The following is a 19,364-nucleotide window of genomic DNA, read 5'->3' as shown; positions in this document are numbered from 1 at the left end:
TTTTTTTTTTTTTTTCGCAATAGTTACATTTTACAACATCTAATGGAGTAGACATTTTGGGTCTGAATTGTAAAATAAGCCTACATTTGGGATTTGCCTAATCCGTTGCTAATGCTCTAACAATGTCATCTGCAACATTGATAAACAAGAAACTTTGGATATTAAAACCATTCCATGCAGCAACAAAATAGAAAACACACAACTTTTTTGGTGCGATGATCATTTTACAAGTGTAAGTGCTTATGGGATGTGGGGGGTAAAGATTGGCGTTCAAGTCTTCAGGAGGGAGTTTCACACATATACATATTTAAATTAGGCTAGAGTAAAAATCGTATCTCGTAAAAAAATAAAAATAAAAAAGGTATAAAACACTGGTAGATATAAAATATGATTACTAAGTGCAAGTCCAAATATTAATTATAATATTTTCATTGTGAAAAAGGAGAAAGTACTTTATAATATTATCACTGAATAAGGCAGCTGCAGAGGTTGAAAAGGCAAAGGAGGGGTTTGGGCTAGAATAATCATGTTCGCGATTGGAAATTCCCAAGCTGCTCTATTTGCTGTTCATATAGCCTCTTCCTCTTCAAACATTGTATAGCTGCTGCCGCACAAGTTAGCATTCAACCAATTATTATTAATTTATTATTTGTATATATTAAAAGGATTTAGAAAGTTAGTTATTGCTTTTTTTTTCCGTCAAAAATACTCCTAAATTAATTAACCAACAATTTAAAAATGGAGTTAAAATAGTAAATTGGCAAAAGAAAGTTAGTTATTATTTTTTTATTGTAAAAAATACCCCTACTTAAAACTTAAAAATAAGGTTAAAATAGTAAATTGACAAAAATAATAAATTCTTACATCTATGTTGAAATGCTTTACTACTTCTAATAAACTCCTACTTTTATGTTGATTTAAATTCCTACATCTATTCATTAACTCCCTACAAAATAGGATCACTCTTTTGTTAGTTTTAAAACTCCTCAAATTTATAAAACTCAGACCACGTATTCATCACACCCTTAGATTTTTAGGAATTTCAAATTATAATAAATACAAATTATTAATATTTACCCAAAAAATAGAAGAGCCTTACGCGTATGCTCAGATACTAGTTATTATTATTATTATTTAGAATAATGCTAGGAATTGTGGTTCAAAGTCCAAAACAATAAAGTCCAACCATATAGCATTAGTCTAACTTGGAAAATATTAAGAGGCTTTTGGTATCAAGATTCAGAAATTAAACAAACTACAATAACTGTAAAACTTGCATAAGAGATAGAATGATCGCGTTACATTTACAAATTCATATAGCAAATTAAAAAAGTAATCATAAACTGTAACAGAGACTCAATGTAAAGTTATTTTTACAATGCCTAGTTGCAGTCGGACATTTTTTTTTCTCTTGATTTTTCTAGTTTTTTTTTTATGTTTTAAGAGGATAGAGACATAAAATGATAGAAAAATACAAATTTACCATTATTTTAACAGAGATGGGTAACAGAAGACAAACTGAGTTTACCTCAAATGGGTAAAGTGCCAATTTTTAAATCACAATTAGGTCAAATATTTTTCAGGTAAACCACAGGTGAGCAAAGAGTAATTTTCTCTTTTTTAATTGAAACATCCAAGGTTCAAATCTCTTCATCCGTATACCTCAAATTAATCAAAAATGTATCTATATTACTATTTAAGGAGTTTTTCCTATTTAAGAACCTTATTTTCATTGTCAATAAAACTTTCTTTAACATGTTTTTCCTTCCTTGACACATGTTCATAATTTAACAAAGTATATTTTGTTTTATAAGAAAAGATGTCAACTCACGTTCTCCCAATTCTATCAAACATGAATACCGTATATTTCAAGAATTAATTTAATTGTTAATTTAGTTTTAATTCCCAAACAAACATATTCATTTTACTTTGCCAATAAAACTTTCTTTAGCATTTTTTCCTTCCTTAACGCAGGCTCTACGAAAAAAAATGGTATAAAAAATCAAATTCTTGGAATAAACCTTTAATAATCTTGTGCATTATCTAAAAGTATTTCATATTTTATTGTATTTTAATGTGTAGATGTTTTTTTTAATAATAAAAAGCATAATATTTTAAACTATAACCGCAAATAGTAAAAGTATAGAACGTGTATCCTATTTTCTAGAACTTGTATTTTTTTTCCCGTCACTTTTTAAATCTTTTTCTGTTTTTTACTCAATTTAGAGAATTTGAAAGGCTATGCATATAGGTTTGTAAATTGTAAATGGGATCAGAAACTTATAAACAATTTTAAATTTCTAAATTTATCCTTTGGGTTTGTCTTATTATTAAATCACTCTTTCAATTATATAAATGTATTTTTAGAATTATACAAAATTAAACAATTCAAAAAGGAAGAAAAAAACTCCTTATTGTTCTCATTTAATTAAAAAGAAACATCAATACTAATTTAGGTTTCAATTTAAACAGTTTGACTTTCTCAAAAAAAAAAAAATTTAAACAGTTTGACTTTGGCTCCTTTAAAAATCCTAGCAATTTTTTTAATATAAAAGGAAATAGATCAGACATGAGCATACAAAATACTACTTTACAAGGAATCTAAGTCCAAATAAGTAACATACAAACAAATAAACTTTTTTTCCCTATGTTCCACATAAGAAGGGACACAAAAAAGCTTGATACATTATTCGTCTATTCCTTGGCCTTTATTTCTCAAGAGGGTCGGCAGGTTCATATGTGTATTTTGTGATCTGGGTTTGGCTCCAACCCGTTTGTTCAGACCACAATTGGTGAATTTCTATGCAAAATGTGAAGACATTGGGTTTGCCAAGAAGGTGTTTGATGAAATTCCTGAGAGGAACTTGGTTTTCTGGACTCTGGAGTGCGATGATAAGTGGGTATGCAAAGGTTGGATTAGTCAATGAGGCTTTGGATCTGTTAAGAGAAATGCTGAAGATGGGTGTTGAACCTGATAAGGGATGGTTAGCGTGATTTCAGCTTGTGCCATAGCAGGGTCTCTAGATATTGGTAAGTGAGTTCATGCGTATATGGAGAAGCAGATGATGGATACTGATCTTGAACTTAAAGAGCAGAGAAGGTTTTTCATGAAATACTGGTGAAAGATATAAAAGCTTGGGAGTACAATGATTATGGGATTTGCAATTAATATGCTTTCGGAAGATGCTTTGGAGACATTTTCTAAGATGGATGAAGCCAAGGTAATGACATAAAAGAGTAGCTTTAGATTTATCCTTTATATGCAAATTAGCTAGGAATGCATTAGCATTAGAGGTTTACTGCAATTGTGAGCTTATTAAATAATTATTTGTTTGCAAGAGGTTCAAATTACGTTTGATTTCTCTGAGTGTAAATGATCATGCTGATTTCTCTTTGGGTGAAGCCTAACCATGTAACATTCGTTGGTGTTTTGTCAGCATGTGCACATGGTGTGCTAGTTTCAGAGGGTCGGAGATTTTGGTCAAGCATGCTTGAAAATGGAATTGAACCGTTCAGGGAACACTATGGTTGCATGGTTGATCTACTCTGCTGAGCCATCCTTGTTGATGAGGCTTGCAATCTTGTTGAGGACTTGGCCATTCCACCAAATCCAGTAGTTAGGCGGTGAACATTGCTTGTAGGTTGCAAGAAGAATTTGATGTTAGGTACAGGTGAAATTGTAGCTGAGTAGCTTCTTGAAATAGAACCACTATATGCAAATAATTATTACTCCTCTCAAATTGTATGCATCAATCTCCCAGTGGGAGAAGATGAGCCACCTGAGAAAGAAGATGAAGGAGATAGACATCAAGGCAGTTCCAGGGTGCAGCTCCATTGATGTTGATGGATTAGTTCATGTGTTTGCAATGGGTGACTGGTCCCATCCTTAGACAAAGGAATTAAGAGAAGTTGTGAGACAGATTTCAGAATGGATTCTTGAATATGGGAACAAACCGTGTGTTTCAGATGTATTACACAATGCGGTTCATGTAGAGGTTAGCCATTGCTTATGGGCTATTAAGGAGTAAAGCACAAGCTACAATTAGGGCAGTAAAGAATCTAAGGATTTGTGGGGATTTCCATGAAGTGACAAAGATTATCAGCAAAATATATGATCGGGAAATCATTATTAGGGACTGGATTTGATTCCATAAATTCATCAATGGAACTTGTTCTTGTAGGGATTTCTGGTGAACATCAATATTTTGAACATCTATTACATTTTTTGAGCTACTTATCATTTTATTTATGGCCTCTATTAAAGCAGAACACTCCTTATGTGCCAAGACTTTTGTATGAGGTCCAACTTGCTTAGCAAGCATAGATAGAAAATACCTGGAGAGAGATTAATTAATCAACAATTTTGTATAGAGAAGTTGTAATTTTTAGATTGGCATCAAGTAAGTGGCATCCATTGACAAATCATTTCAGAGTGCTCAAAAGTGTTGCCTAATTTCCGACAAACAGTAATATCATGGTATAGTTGATTTCTTTTTCTCCTCATTTATTTGATGTAAATGAAACATAAAAAAAAAAAAAAAAAAAAAAACCAAGCACGGATTATTTTATTGCCCAAGTTTAAAATTTGAGCACTCAATAATTCCTGAATGTGTATATTGTTCTCATTTATCTTGTTCCTTCCATTCGTTGCATCAGTGCTACCAGACAGCTATAAGGTAAGTTTGATCCCAGTTGCCATGACTGATGACTAAACATACAGATAGGCGTAGCACTAAATGTGATTAGTGGGGCTTCAATCACCTCATAAATGAATATTTATATTGATGACACATTATTTTATAAGCTCAATATAGTAAAATTTGTAATAACTATAGCACAAAATATTTCTAGTTGCTTCTTTGCCTCGTTCTCTTTTGCAACCAAACCGTACCATAATCAATTGGCTTAACATGGCCAAAAATTTATAGCACATAAAGAAATAAGCATTTTTATTAAAGAGAAATGGAAACTACAAGACATGGTTCGCGCCAGTTATTCAAATATAAAGCTCTCCCTCACTCCCCCTTGTAGTACACATACTTGTCACCTAGTCTAAGCCGTGCATCAACAGCAAACATGTCCCCCCCCTCCCCCCCGGGGTACCATCCCCACTCTCCCTAATAATGGTAGCATGCTACTCGACAAGTTCGTTGTATTGAACTACTTAAACTTGGATCTCAATAGGCCATCTGTACATCTCCTCTTCTGCCACTGGGATGTCAAAATTAACCAATCCAGTGGCAGAGTCATAGTTAAAGCTGGTCTCAGCACTGCCCACACTGCACTTCAATGGGCGCTGGGAAGAGTAAACACCAAACCGTCCACATCCCCGGACTTTGAGTGTAATTGTTGCGGTTGGAGATCGGTTCTCACTGAGGCAAGTAGTCAGTTCTGAGGAAACTTCACCATCAAAGTGCTCAGGTTTCCTGTCTGAAGCCATGTGGATCTCAACCTGCTCCACAGCACCACCAGTGTTGAACATGTCGAGCAAGCCAATTGGTGCAAATGAAATACAGGATGTTATTTCCTGCATCACAGAGAATCAGCAATTCATGGCCTATTTGGTAAGAGATTTCTAGTAACGTTGTTTGTATTTTTTGAAAATATGTGCGGGTGAAAAAATGTGTGAAAATACGTGTAATGTTGTTTCAATACTGAAAAGTGTTGTTTAACAAACAGGCCTTCATTATCTCTAATTAAGAGCGTAGCCTAAGAGAAAAAGACATAAACGAGCAACCAGAAAGACGCACCTTAAGTGGACAGAAATGGAAAAGTTCATACTCAAGAACTTTTAGTGTCACAGGCACCAAAGCACCCTTTGGCAACCGAACCACTTCCCCTGAAATCCAAAAGATAGGGTTGATTTCAATTTTTCAGGATGTTGTAAGAATAAGAATAGAAGTTTTACCAAGATTCCTTATTTCGAGCAAATGTATAAGACTGAATTAATGAATTCTAGTATTACTTGAAGATTCTAATAAATTAACTAACTCTTTCATAAGAATATCGCAAATAGAGCCATTGCGAAGAGTAGTTCCCCAACCTGGAGCTACTTTACCATATTCCAAATTCAATGGTTTCAATAAATCCCCTACAATGGTTCATTTGGACCAGATCTTCAACTTAATTTGGTTAAACTATTCATCCACAAATTTATATCAGTTGCTTGCTTTACAATGGTGCCTACAGGTCAATTTTTCTTCACACAAATGGTCACCTCAAAGAAGAAAAGTTACCTGATCTATAGCCATAAACTATCGTCTCTCCATTCCAATCTGCACCGGCAACTAGAGAAATGAGTTCAACATCAGCAACTCGAACGGAACCAGTTAGGGTACCAGGAGATGCATCATGGATGCGGGTCTTCTTCTCAATCTTGCACCATCCAGCACCTTGGCAGTTAAACACACCAACTACTCCAGAGCATTTATTCACATTCCATAACTTGAGCAAGCTGCAAAATACAATTTTTCACATAAGTTCACTAAGAGTACTTAGGAGAGCTCTATGATAAAGAATCAAACATGTTAATAAGAAGATGACAAAGACAATAACAAACCTTGTCCCATCTCTAGCTGGATCAGCAAAGAGACAGTCACGGGTGGGTCTACCAGGTAGCTGCGCACGGAGAACTGATCCATCAGGGAGGACCAGCTTCTTCAAAAGTTCAAAATTGTGATTGCCAGGTTTATCACTGTTAACAGGAAGTAAAGATTTGCATTAAAATATAACTATCATAATGTGTAAAAAAAACAACACAAAAACTAATTTCCATTGTAACTGAGTTATTTTCATTTATAGAAGTTCCTTGTAACAATACCTAACATAGATTGGACAGCCACCAATTGCACGAGCGGCACCATGATAATCTGCTGCTGGGTGTAGACTCTGCAAATTCAAGAATGTTTCTTGTGATGATAATAAATTTAAATCATTGCTTGTATTCTTTCATTTCCAACTAGATGATAATAACATCATGGTAAATTGCTCAGCAAGAGGGTATTTAAAACAAGATAAAACTTGACCCATCAAAGCCTTCACCAAATATAAAAGTCGGTTTATGCAAATCATGTTGTTTTCTAGAATTATTAAATTATCTTATAGTACTGATAAGCATGTGAAGATCAAATATTCATTTCTAGGGCTATGAGAAATTAACACGCTTCATTAATTCTCAAAATGCCCTTTTCAAACACTGGCTCAAATAATTGGATTCAGGCTTGATGAACAAGCAAATTATGGCAAAAAGTTATTAAAATCCACTCACATGGAACATATCCCAGTCAGGTTGCATGAATTCTCCAAGGAAGAGAGAGTTGTAAGCCACAGATGAAATATGGATGGTGTGGGAAGCAGGGTCATGAGGGTAAAAGTCATCAGAAGCTCTGACCACAGCAGTCTGCTTGGTACTATAGATCCCATCAGTGTTGTGACACATGCAAGCAATGCATCCATTATCAGAGAAGTTTCGAGCAATTGAGGCCTCAAGGGCCTGGTGGTAGCTACGTGTGAGAGAAACTCTACCACCATGGCCAGCACCAAGAGTCTCAATAATGTTCTGTACGTCAACTTTTACTCCATCAACTCCACATGAAGCTAAGTAAGCATGAAGCTCATTGTAGAAGTCAAAGACCTTCTTAGGATGCACCAGACCCAGGCCATGGACAGCGAGGCTGTCCATGACTATGTCTGGTTGGTTGCCCATTATACCAGGGGACTGCACTGGGTATGCAAGAGCAGTGTCGTAGTGTTCCATACCAGCAGCTGCTGGCTTCACTCCACCCCAGTAGCCAGCTAAAGCATGCCATACGTACACAAACCTGTGACAACAAGTAATAGAAATAGAACTTCATGAGTAAAATATGTTATTTCCTTGGAAATGTGTTTTCCTTGATTTATTTATTTATTCTTAACACAAGATTGAACCACTTTTTGAACATATTACTTCATATCCCTTGCCACCACAAATATGCTTTCCCAAATTCTTAATAGTTACTTTTGCCTTAATTCTGATCATGCTAATAATAAAATTTCTTCGACTTGTCCAAGGATTTAACAAAAAAATTGTGCACAAACTAGATTATAGATAGCATGCTCATAAAGCATGATATAGAAGAGCATTTTGGTTTTTTTTTTTTCTTTTCACAATTCAATTTTCAGATCTCAATTACAGGATATTAAGCAAAGAAAAAGCATAAATTTTGTTTGAGTGGCTATCATGTCTGAACAGATCCAAAGATAGTAAAATATATATATTTCTTCTGCGAATTTAGCTAAGGCATCTGAAGATTATAGCAAACAGAGATTGTATAAAGTATTCAAGGCCATAGGAAAGAAGAAAACTTTGCAGTTCTTATGAGTTGTTTTGGGATATACACCTGAAATGCACCACCCCAGTAGAATTCCAAAATAGTAAATAAAAGATCAACTTGGAGTACTTACTTCACATTGTGATGTTGCTTGGCTTCATCTACAACTTGCTTCAAGCCAGGTTCATTTTCCTGGCCGTTCTTTTGGAATTTTTCATTCTCTTTTATTCCTGTCAATCTGGTTGCAAACCTGCAAGCAATAAATTAGCCAACAAATCAATAACCAAATGCCTTAATCAGAACAATGAGCACTTGAAAGGAGAGAACAGAGGGCCAGGGGAGGGGGGGGGGGTGTTGTGCTTCAGTAAGATGACAATGGAGGAGGCCATCCTCACAACTCGACCTCTACCAAGATGTGCCATGAAGAGACAGCACCTAGACTAAGCTAAGGCCAAAAATCAAGAAAAGATTCAGGCATTAGACAGTGTCCTATAATGTCTCTGCATTACTATGAGGGCCATAATATACAATCTGTCTGGAAATACTGGGATTCAAATAGTTGCCTCCAATGGGTATTATAACAGCAAAAGTACTGAAGATAAATTCTTCTTTTGGTTTCTGCTTATAGATTGGCATATCCAAATTCTCACCCATGGGCTGATAAGGTCAGTAACCCACAAGTGCAAAGCTCATATTCCAAAAATTCCTCAGAAAAACAAGGCTGGATAATAACAGGTCAAACACTGGGTTAACACTCTTTGATTGTTCCCTAGGTTACTTCTTTACATCTCTTGAATCCAGTCTAACTTTAAGTATAACTCAGGGCATTTATTTTAAACATGAAGAAACGGTATTCTGACACATACCAGTCCCTTGAGGTTCTGCATAAATTAAACTAGAAACTAAATATCTTTGAAACTTCAAATGAGCTGTCTTCCAATGCAAACTTGGTTCCTCATCCAATATACCAATAGGAGACTCAAAATGAATAATTGAATTATGCAATTCCTCACAGCCACAGGTCTCTCATGTTGCATGACATGACAAGAAATCAACTAAATGAATGGCACAATAATCACAGCATCAAGAATTCCTTATTGGAGTTAAAAGAAAATGGAAATTCATAATGTATATAGCACATCGCTTGAAATGTGCATGCGTATGAGAGAGATCTTACTGTGCTCCTTCTTGTACAACACAAGTGGTGTCCTTGGCTTTATTTTCAATCTGTTGCCAACCATCATCTATAATAAGGAATTTTGGTGGTGTCCCTCCATCAGATAAGCTGGTTCCAGAACATAAATCAGTGACAAAGCATCTATTATTGCTGTTTTGGAATTTAAATTACCAAAAGTACTGAAGCTGTCTAACTCAGTGCCATCAGCTTATAATTACCTTTTAAGGCCTTGTTCAACACCCTCAGCTGTGACCTCAGTGTAGAAAGCATCCCATGTGCACCAGCCAAACCAGTCAAGGAAAGAAGGCAACTAAATACATACAGCAAAAGAGTACAGTGAGATTCATTCAGATATATCTTATGAAATTGACTGATCAACTTGCTTTTCTATCGAACATTTTTTTTCATATTTTGAGAATAACAAACATTCAGACATGTCTCATAAAATTAACCGATCAAACTTGCTTTGCTATTTTAACATTTTTTTTATATTTCAATAGTTTCTGTGCTTCTTAAGCTCTGCACATTTCCATTTGACTGGAACCAAACAAAGAGATCTGTTCTTACCTTTTTCTTCTCGCGATGAAGAAAAGTTTGGATGTGCTTTTCTACAGCCCTGTTTAACAAATAGAAATTAAGGAGTCATGACCCGTCCACAGGAAAGAAGGAAGCAAAAACAATATCTTCATTCAAAATCCATTTTTACCATTTTTGTTGTAACCATGGATAATATCAAAAACAGAAAAATCCTAAAAAGAATTAGCTTACAGCATTTCAGAGGGAAAAAGAAGAATCTAAATGCAAGACAATAACATCATTTAAGGAAGTTCAGGACTTACTTTACAGCTTGGTTGATTACTTCAAAGGGATTGGTTCCAGCATGCATGTAAACAAGGTGAAGGCCTTGATTTGTCTCTACATCATTATCTCCTGCAAAACCAAATCACACCACAAAAAACAAGTCGTTTCGGTTCATTTGAACTCGAACCTTTCTATTTTTTTTCCCGCAAATGCTATAAACTCCATTAGATTGATTCATTTGAATGATAAGAGTCATTCATTGGTTTCTCCAGTCTGATTTTGTTTGCATTAATGACAGCTCCACCCCACATATACTGGTGATTAGTCCCCTTCATGGCAGACGGGATGGGACTGAATTAAGGGAAGGTATGGCCCTAAATAATGGTATGAAAGGCAAGGTGTGTTTTGCCTACACCAGATAAATTTTTATGGCCATGGTCTACTCACCACTCTCGAGGCAAATCTCTATCTCATTCTTGTCGTTGCCTTGCAGAACAGCACGGAACGGGCCTTCAAGGAGAGGGAGGAAGACAGTGTAGATGGTTGGGGTATCATCTTGATTGCCTCCTTCTGTGTCATCTTTGCTCTCTATGAGCATGAATTGGGTCTCGAAAGGAACATCTTTCCCACATGTCCCCATTCTTTGTGTCATCCACCATAGCTTAAATCGGAAACAACACATGAATCTAAGATCCCTGTTACAAATCAATCTCACAATTATACTTGGAAAATTTTGACATATGTTAAACATTAAAACTTGACAAATGAACTGTCTTATTATGGCATAAAAAATAAAAATAAGGTTAAATTCAGAATAGTGAGAGTTCATTTACCAATTGATTCTAAAACTCAAAACTACTATACTAGCATAGTTGGCTGCAAGTGTGCAGATCAATAATAGCAAACTTTCTCATAACAATCATGCATTTCCACATGCTACATAAGTGCATGACAAAGCATTATAACTTACTCTAAAACGCCCATTGGGAACACATGGAGGCTTTTACTATCAGAAGCCGTGGCACCAACGAAAGCACCAGTGACAAGCCCCACGCCAGGTCCCGGAGTCAACACAATGTTATCAGGCACTCCTGTCAGAATGGTCTTCCCTTGGACCACAAGGTTCCCACCGTTGATGGAGATCTTTGGTGTGACCGTCATTTTTGAGCTCTTAAGTTCTGTCCCAACATATTAAAAAAATAAAATGATCATATTGAATGAAACAACTAGCATAACTATAAGAACAACAAGAAAATTTTACAAAATCTAAAAATGTACAAACTGTCACATCATTTAAAAAAGAACCTTTAGTTTAATTAATAGATTTTAAAAAAAAAATCATCAATAAGACATGTTAAAGAGAGATTCTTATAAGAACCTAGGGGGTTTATAATAAGTTTCGCATAAGCTTATCCGTAAATTTTTGGTTCAAATTGCGACGTGACTTCAATGATGGGGGGGAATAAAGTGGTGGTAGTACTAGTAGCGGTCCGCCTCAAAAGTGACTTACATGGTGGAGGGATCCACCTCAATGCCTGTATTGATGGAATCTACTTGATCATCATTTTTCACCAACACAAATTGCACCCAAAAACCACTTTACAACTTTTTAATTTTTCAAAGGTAACCTCTTTCGTTGTTTGTTTATGAAAAACGCAGTAAATTAAATCCAAACAAACACACTCGGTTGTTTAACTTGTTTTCCTTCTCTTATATTATATATGTTCACAAACTTCGACTACTCCTCCTCAAAATTAGAATGAGATGCCAGATAAGAATTACGGCACAAGTTTTCTTGGGGGCTATAAGCAGAAATATTCATTCAAACCGAAAAAAAAAATCCTGGATATGGCAATTAATTATTTTTTCAATTATTTCCAAAAATAAAAGTTTTTTATTTTTTTATTAACCAATTACTCGAAGTTCAGGCGGTTTCTGCAACTTAGAACAAAATGATTTGAGTTTGAACAGCCGCAACGGTTGACCACAGCTTTCTTTTTCAACTTTCCAACAGATACAAACCTTTTCCGAGTAACAACAAACTTGAAAAACATGAAAAATCTCACCAAACCGACTAAATTTTTTTGTCTCTTTTAAGATTTTTTTTTTATTATTATTAAAAAGAGAGGGGCATAATGTTTAGATTCAAAGAAAAAAGTGCTCGGACAACCTGAAATTAAATTTTCAGGTTTAAGACAGCCAAAAGAAATAGAAAATATTGTTTTTGATCAACTTGAAGATGATGTTTGAACTTGTTTGTCTTTATATCTAATTATTTTGGTTTTCAGGTAGAGTTATTCTAGAGAGAAACAGATTATAGTTATTGATCAAATTAAAAAGTTATACAGAGTTCGCTCCAATAATATTTGGCAAAACGAATCGTCGTGATCTGCGAGAGCAAACCAGGTGCAGGGAACGTAAATTCGGAACTATTAATATATTCAGTATTCAAGTTCTGGCATGTTCGAACTTCAAAAAAAAAAACATCATTAAACAACCTCGAATATCGAAGAAACAGTTCAAAATCTATTGGCCACCGCAGGCAGCACCACAGTTCGAATATCCACAAAAGAATTTAAGAAGAACAGCAACAAAAGCTAAATCATATACTCAGAAATTGTCTAGCTCCTTTTAAAAACTCACCGGTGCAGTAAATGGAAAGCCCTCGCTAGCTGCTGAGTCGAAAGTGTTCACACAAATTATTAAGCTTTATGCAAAAGAATTAATTAAAGCTCTAGGAAAAGGAAGCTTTTAATTTTGAGAGCACCACTACTTTTAAAAGCAATTAGCAGAAGAGGCGCATTCCACGAGGAAATGCTCCTCGATCCAATGCTCTGAAAATCAAAGGAAGCTCACGAGAAAGATCGAAGCAATAAGCTCATTAATATTAATTGTAATACTCCAATTGAGTGAGTGAGTTGTGAAAATGAAATGAGGGTAGGTTTGGTTTATATACCCGTGTTAAGCGTTAAAGTTCGAGCATGTTCCGTAACTAGATGTTTCCAGATCTTGACATCTGGATTTTAAACTGCAGATTACCTTTTTTTTTTTACTTTTTTTTGGGTATAAGTCTTTGTTTTTAACTTTAAAATATTTAGGATATTTTGTTGGCTTGGCTTGGTTGGGTGTTGTTTTGATTTGAATGACCCATGTGAACGTGGGGTGGGTTTGGCTATTGGGGAAACATCAAGGACACAAACACGAATTGAGAGTTGGAACTTGGAACTCTCCCCCAGTCTCCCAGATAAATTCCAATGAACATGTAAGGGGGTTTTTTCTTAATCAACAGAACACGTCATCTCTCACAAAACTGCTAGCAACATAAAACTGCTAGCAACATAACATGTACGCGTTCATTATTAGTTGTCACTGCCAAAATCCCTGCATATTATATATATATATATATATATATATATATATATGTGCCTCTCTTTTGCAATGCAATACAATACTATATCTTTTCTGTTTTTTAATCATCATTCACTTTATGCATATGAATCTACGATTAGTTAAAGTTTACATGTCTTCTATTGTATGTGATGGTGGTGTTCTTCTTACACATTTATTGCTAGATGCATTGGAAACCATGTCACCGCGCGTGTTGAAACTTGAAACAATTCTAGCGTCAAATACTATTATTGTCATCGTCGACTAAATTTGACACTCTGTTTTTAGTTTTTACCCCAAGTGCTACTAACGCCGACTGCGACCAGGTCCAATAGCAATATGCTGCAGCTTTAAAAATATTTTGTTCAAATTTCGAGATTAATTAAGAAACATTCAATCTCAATCTATGATTAGTAATTGATGGTGCAAAAATTCTAGCTATTACATAATTTGTATTTGATCTTGATCAAACCACAAAACACATTTTTTTACTATAATTCTGATATGACAGATTATGAATGGTCATTTATCACATATACATAAACTTACAATTTTTTCATCCCTATTTACACTCTATCATATCACATAAATATGAAATAATTTATGATATTTTTATCTTTTATAAATGTTATTAATCGTTAGGTGACTTCCCGTGATATTTTTAGATTTTACCCTCTTAGTTGGGCAGGTATTGTTATCATTGACTTCGCATTAGTCTTACCCTATCGTTGGACTAGCAATCAGCCACCCGCAAACTTTATACGACTATTATGGTGTGTTACGATTGACAACTCTCTTTATATATATATATATGTGTGTGTGTGTGTGTGTGTGTGTGTGTTATAATTAAATTTAAACTTAGGACAAGTTTAGCATGCATTAATAAAAATTACAATAGGAATAATAATCTTTATTATTAGAAATAAAAATTGTTATAATGGAATAATTATTATTTCCTATTCACACATTTGGTTCTATATTAGTTATTTCATATGATAAGATTGTAAAGAATAATGCATATTGATGATGCACAAAAATCGTTAGTGAGTTGATCGTCCACACACGTGCCAATGGAGGTATCTGAAGAACGAAAGAAAAGAACCAATTAAAGGGCACCGGTGGGGTATCGGCCAAAAACCCTCCAAAGGTTAAGTCAGTGATAGAAGAATCTCCAAGTACTCAAGAGTGCAAGAACTAGGGAGAATTCACGTACCTCAAGAAGGGTAAGGTTTGTGGTTTATATAGTGGTAGCTGACCCGAATCCCTTGATACAGGGGAATTTCCTTGTGGAGAGAAGGATCCCAAGATACTTGGGATTACCTTCCCATATATAGGAGATTTGATTGCACGGTAGAATCTTTGGTCGTGATATGCAAGTAATTTCTATGGAAGGACGTGCAGATGGGCCCCACATAGTTGCAGGGAAACCCTAAGGAAGGGTTCGTCTAGACCAGGAATTGTCTGGACCAACAACCCTCAAGAGGGTCGTCCCTCTAGGACTGGTCGTCCCCCTGGGACTGATCGTCCCTTGTAGGGGTTGACCGTCCCTCTCGAGAGGCGATTTTCTCTTCCGGGTTTTAGTCGTCCCTTTCTAAGATAGGTCCAAAATTTTCCTCATCAGCTGCCCCCCACTCCGTGAGTCATCAAAATGGTTGACGGGTCGCAGAGTTGTCATAAATGCTTGTGTGTCATAAATAGGGGTAATTATGTCTTTTTGACAGGACTTGTGACGTGTGTCATCCTCTGACTCGTGGAATCAAGCGTCGCGACACTTCGTTTTTTGTGCCATGTCATCCTATAGATATCCTAATGTTGTTACTGTCCTCATTTGCTGAAAGTTCTCCCGTTTCAATCCAGAGCTCAATTGTCAGTCTCGAGGTTCGTCAATTTCCTAGTTTCGTCGATTTTTCTGTTCATCTGTTTCCTAGGTATGCTCCGTCGGTATGTTTATTATGATTATATATATATTCTTTACTTTCTCCCTTCCTTTCCTTTTTGTTGGCTTGTGCACGTAGGAAGAGGAGTAGAATCTTAGCTTTCATTCGTCGCTTGTAGGTGAGGGATGTCTGGTGATAGTGAAGCGACGAGTAAATGTACCCCGTTGATTAGCATGGGTTCGGACAACGACTTGTCTAGTCCTAGGTTCGAGTATTCTTTTGACAACTCGTCGGTATCCTATAGGAGTTCATCCTCAGAATCCTCATCGGGGAAGGCTAGCCCGTCGGGGTGACGACCACGGGAGATCATTCTACCCAACGATTGGTCCATCCATGACTTCCCAGTAGATATGAGTGATGCATTCTTTAGCAGGCTAAAACCCCGTTTTCATATCCCTAACAATGTGCCTATTAGGAAGGGTGATTTAGGAGAGAAGTGTTATGACGGGAAGTCATCTGACATAGGCTTTTACGAGACTGCGTTTATAGTAGGGCTTCGTCTACCTCTCTCCACCCTGCATCATCGGTTAGCATCTTACCTGGGTGTGTTTGTTAGTCAAATAGCCCCGAATGCTTAGAGGATCTTCATCGGGACTGAGGTGCTATGAGGTCAACTTAGTGGGGGCAACCATTCCCTCACTTTGGAGGAGTTTTTCTATTGCTACAAACCCTAGGAACTTCCCTAATCCAAGGGTTTTTACAACTTTATGTGTCGTTGAGCTGCCCTAAGGCTGATATCTGGCATGCCCAATTCTAACAGTCAGTGGAAGGCTAGGTTTTTCTTTGTGCAAGGATTTAATTGGGTTTGTTGTTCCGACGAGTGGGATAGTATAAGGTCTTTATATGACCATTCTTGGGGGCAATTACTTAAGTTTGGTGAGTCGTCGGCCTCCTCTCAAGTCGTCAGTCTATGTAGATCGTTGGTAGACACTTATTGTTGAACTAACCCATTTTTTGTTTTGTTTCAGCCAAAGCTTGCTTGACGATCCTCCCTAAGCAAGAGGCATTTTTGGAGAGGGTTTTTTAGATTCCCTTTGAGGAGAGGCCTGGGAAGAAGCTTGTTAATTTGGACACGCTTCACGCCTATTGTGGTGGACTCATCCTTTCTGAGGAAGCCCGACGATTGGACCATTTCTCTGTTGTCGAGCAAAGGAGCCAGTGGTTCAGCCATTCGTCCAAAGGCAAGCAAGGTAGTTGCTGATGCTCCTTGTCATGGAGTCAGGACGGGTCTTATGACCTCCCAAGGCCGCGTTGTTCCTCCCCCTCTTCCTTTGATGGTGAAGGATAGGGAGTATGCTGTGGACACCGCCTGCTCCATCGTCCGGGGATGCTGACCTAGACGAGTGTTCTAGATATAAGACCGACCCTTTGGGTGACTCTGGTCTCCATGACATGATGAAGGTAATTCTGTTTCATTTGTCCCTATACTGTTGGATCATCCCTTTGCTTTGATTGTCCATTTCTAACACTTGATTGTCCTTTCTTATCTAGGGCTTGGTGAGGATGTGGGCTTTACAAGTCCATTGTGCGTCTAGGGAGGTGTTGATCAAACACTTGAAGGAGTGCATAGGGTTCAAAGCAGATGCCTTGAAGAAATTCAAAGAATTTTCTCGGACCCTTGGCCAGGAGGTGATTGATCTGAAAGCTAAGTTAAGCATGATGACCCATCAGACCGACGATGAGGTGAAGCAGAATGCCCAGTTGAAGTCTGAAGTGGTTGCACTACATGAGCACATAGAAAAAGTGAAGCAGGAGGCTATTGAAGAGTATTTAGGATCCCAACCCTATTTCAATGAAATAGGGGGTTACTATGCAAACGCGTTTGGGGACTTCCGCAAACAAGCCACTCTCATGTTCCCAAACTTGGACTTCTCCCAAATCCAGATTAACCTGACTGCCTTGACGACTCCTGCTTCTGAGCCAACTCTTGAGGACGTGAAGACTGACAGAGAGGTGGTGGTGACCAACGGGCCAGGTGGGATGGCCGACAATCGCGTGAACCCTCCAGTGTAGACTAACAACCCTCCTGCTGGTTCTAGAAATTTTTTTATTTGTACTCCTTTCTTTCTTTTGTCAACTTTTTTTTTGTAACTTAAAAACAATGATGGCCCCTTGTTTTGGGCATTAACTTCATCTTTAACTTTTGTTTTCGGCTGACACTATAAAGTTTTATAACATATTTCGCACCAGTGTTGATGTTCATCGGTTTACTTTGATTTATTGTTGGATTGTCGGTTTGCTATAGTTCATTGTTGAATTGTCGGTTTTCTTTTGAGTTTTGGCAAGGGTGAGGATTCGTTGGTCGTCTTATCTCAACCCTTTTGCCCCTTAGTCGCTGGTTTACCCTCTTTTGAGCTTTGGCAAGGACTAAGTATGCCCATTCCCACCCTCGATCATCTATTCAATCCTTAGGTAGGACTTAGGATTTGATCTGGTGCACGAAGGCATCTCTGATCGTCTGTCCATCCCTTAGGTAAGACTTAGGATTTGATCTAGTGCACGAGGGCATCTCTGATCGTCTGTTCATCCCTTAGGTAGGACTTAGGATTTGATCGGGTGCACGAGGGCATAATTGATCGTTTGTCCACCCTTGGGTAGGACTTAGGATTTGATCAAGTGCATGAGGGAATCCTTGATCGTCTGTCCACCCCTTAGGTAGAACTTAGGATTTGATCAGGTACATGAGGGCATCCTTGATCATCTATCCACCTTTTGGGTAGGACTTTTAGGATTTGATCAAGTGCACAAGGGCATCCTTGACCATCTGTCCACCCTTAGGTAGGACTTAGGATTTGATCAGGTGCACGAGGGCATCCTTAATTATCTGTCCACCCTTAAGGTATAACTATTCCTAAAAAATAATGATTTATTGCAATGAAGATACAACCAAATAATTTTTACACATGAATAATCATTCTATTACGTGATCTATTACTACATACCAAGCATACCCTTACAATGTCTCTTACCATCGCAACTTGTTAGATAATTTTATCTCCAATTTTGCTCTTTAACTAGGTCATGCCAAACAAATAGAAATCATTTATCCCATTTTTTGTCTTTCATTTTATACTCCACTAATTGTAGTGTGCAATGTATTGAATTTCTTTTCTTCATTTTGAAATTTGGCTATTTTATGAAGAAAAAAAAATACATGTCAAATGGTAATTGGTGAAGCGTAAAGTGAAATTAAGAATTTGCATTCGTGTCAAACTTTTAACTTTATTTTTTATATAATGTCAAACTTTTAACTTGAGAAGTGTAGTACATGTTCCAATTACTTCCAAACTCATTAGAGGCAACGATCATATGCAACTAAACATTTTTTTTTTAAAAGAAAGAAACATGCAACTAAACAGGAGGGTACAGCCATTACGTCTTCTCTTCAAAATTTAAAGAAAACACAAATTTTTTTAGTGCATATTGCATAATATAAATATTAATATATATTTATTTATTTATTTACAGAGAAACTGTTCGAATAAGTGATAACTAAGCCTGATTATTGGAGCATGATACGAGTTTACTGCCTTGCTAAGTGATATTTGCAGTTGTACCCCTAAATAATATTGCTCTGTCAAACTTCTACATTAATCTGCATCGTCATAACTTGTAAGTTGTAACATATAAGAAAAAGTATAGAATTCCAAATTATAGAGCTGACAATGTTAAAATTATCCTTCAATAATTGATAGTGTTAAAAAAAATGTATTTCTTGGGTTGAGGATACACGCAAAATGGTGTCCAGCTGTA

General features: G+C 36.6%; 1 protein-coding gene and 1 pseudogene across 1 annotated transcript; one reads left to right on the top strand and one right to left on the bottom strand.

Annotated features, from left to right (window-relative positions):
* The first annotated feature begins 2,600 nt into the window (after window positions 1-2,600).
* On the top strand, window positions 2,601-4,166 carry LOC142610978 (pentatricopeptide repeat-containing protein At2g02980, chloroplastic-like; annotated as a pseudogene).
* Window positions 4,167-4,921: 755 nt separating this feature from the next.
* Window positions 4,922-13,209, bottom strand: LOC142609873 (putative galactinol--sucrose galactosyltransferase 2). The gene is made up of 14 exons (XM_075781596.1): window positions 12,931-13,209; window positions 11,258-11,465; window positions 10,735-10,982; window positions 10,326-10,416; window positions 10,054-10,102; window positions 9,705-9,796; window positions 9,487-9,594; window positions 8,443-8,559; window positions 7,268-7,820; window positions 6,821-6,888; window positions 6,560-6,694; window positions 6,237-6,454; window positions 5,751-5,839; window positions 4,922-5,527 (listed from the first exon to the last, which is right to left on the bottom strand). Exons 2-14 carry the CDS (start codon window positions 11,446-11,448, stop codon window positions 5,165-5,167), a joined length of 2,322 nt encoding a protein of 773 aa, XP_075637711.1. The 5' UTR covers window positions 11,449-11,465; window positions 12,931-13,209; the 3' UTR covers window positions 4,922-5,164.
* Between the last annotated feature and the right edge of the window lie 6,155 nt (window positions 13,210-19,364).

This window comes from Castanea sativa, chromosome 9 (assembly GCF_040712315.1).
Source record: "Castanea sativa cultivar Marrone di Chiusa Pesio chromosome 9, ASM4071231v1".
NCBI classification, from domain to species: domain Eukaryota; kingdom Viridiplantae; phylum Streptophyta; class Magnoliopsida; order Fagales; family Fagaceae; genus Castanea; species Castanea sativa.
This window is presented reverse-complemented; position numbering and strand designations above follow the sequence as displayed.

Coding starts and splice junctions, on each gene's coding strand:
- LOC142609873 (XM_075781596.1), bottom strand. CDS start 11,448: ATGACGGTCACACCAAAGATCTCCATCAACGGTGGGAACCTTGTGGTC. Junction 7,821..8,442: donor AAGCAACATCACAATGTGAA/GTAAGTACTCCA, acceptor TTGTTGTCACAG/GTTTGTGTACGTATGGCATG. Junction 6,695..6,820: donor GGCTGTCCAATCTATGTTAG/GTATTGTTACAA, acceptor TCCTGTTAACAG/TGATAAACCTGGCAATCACA.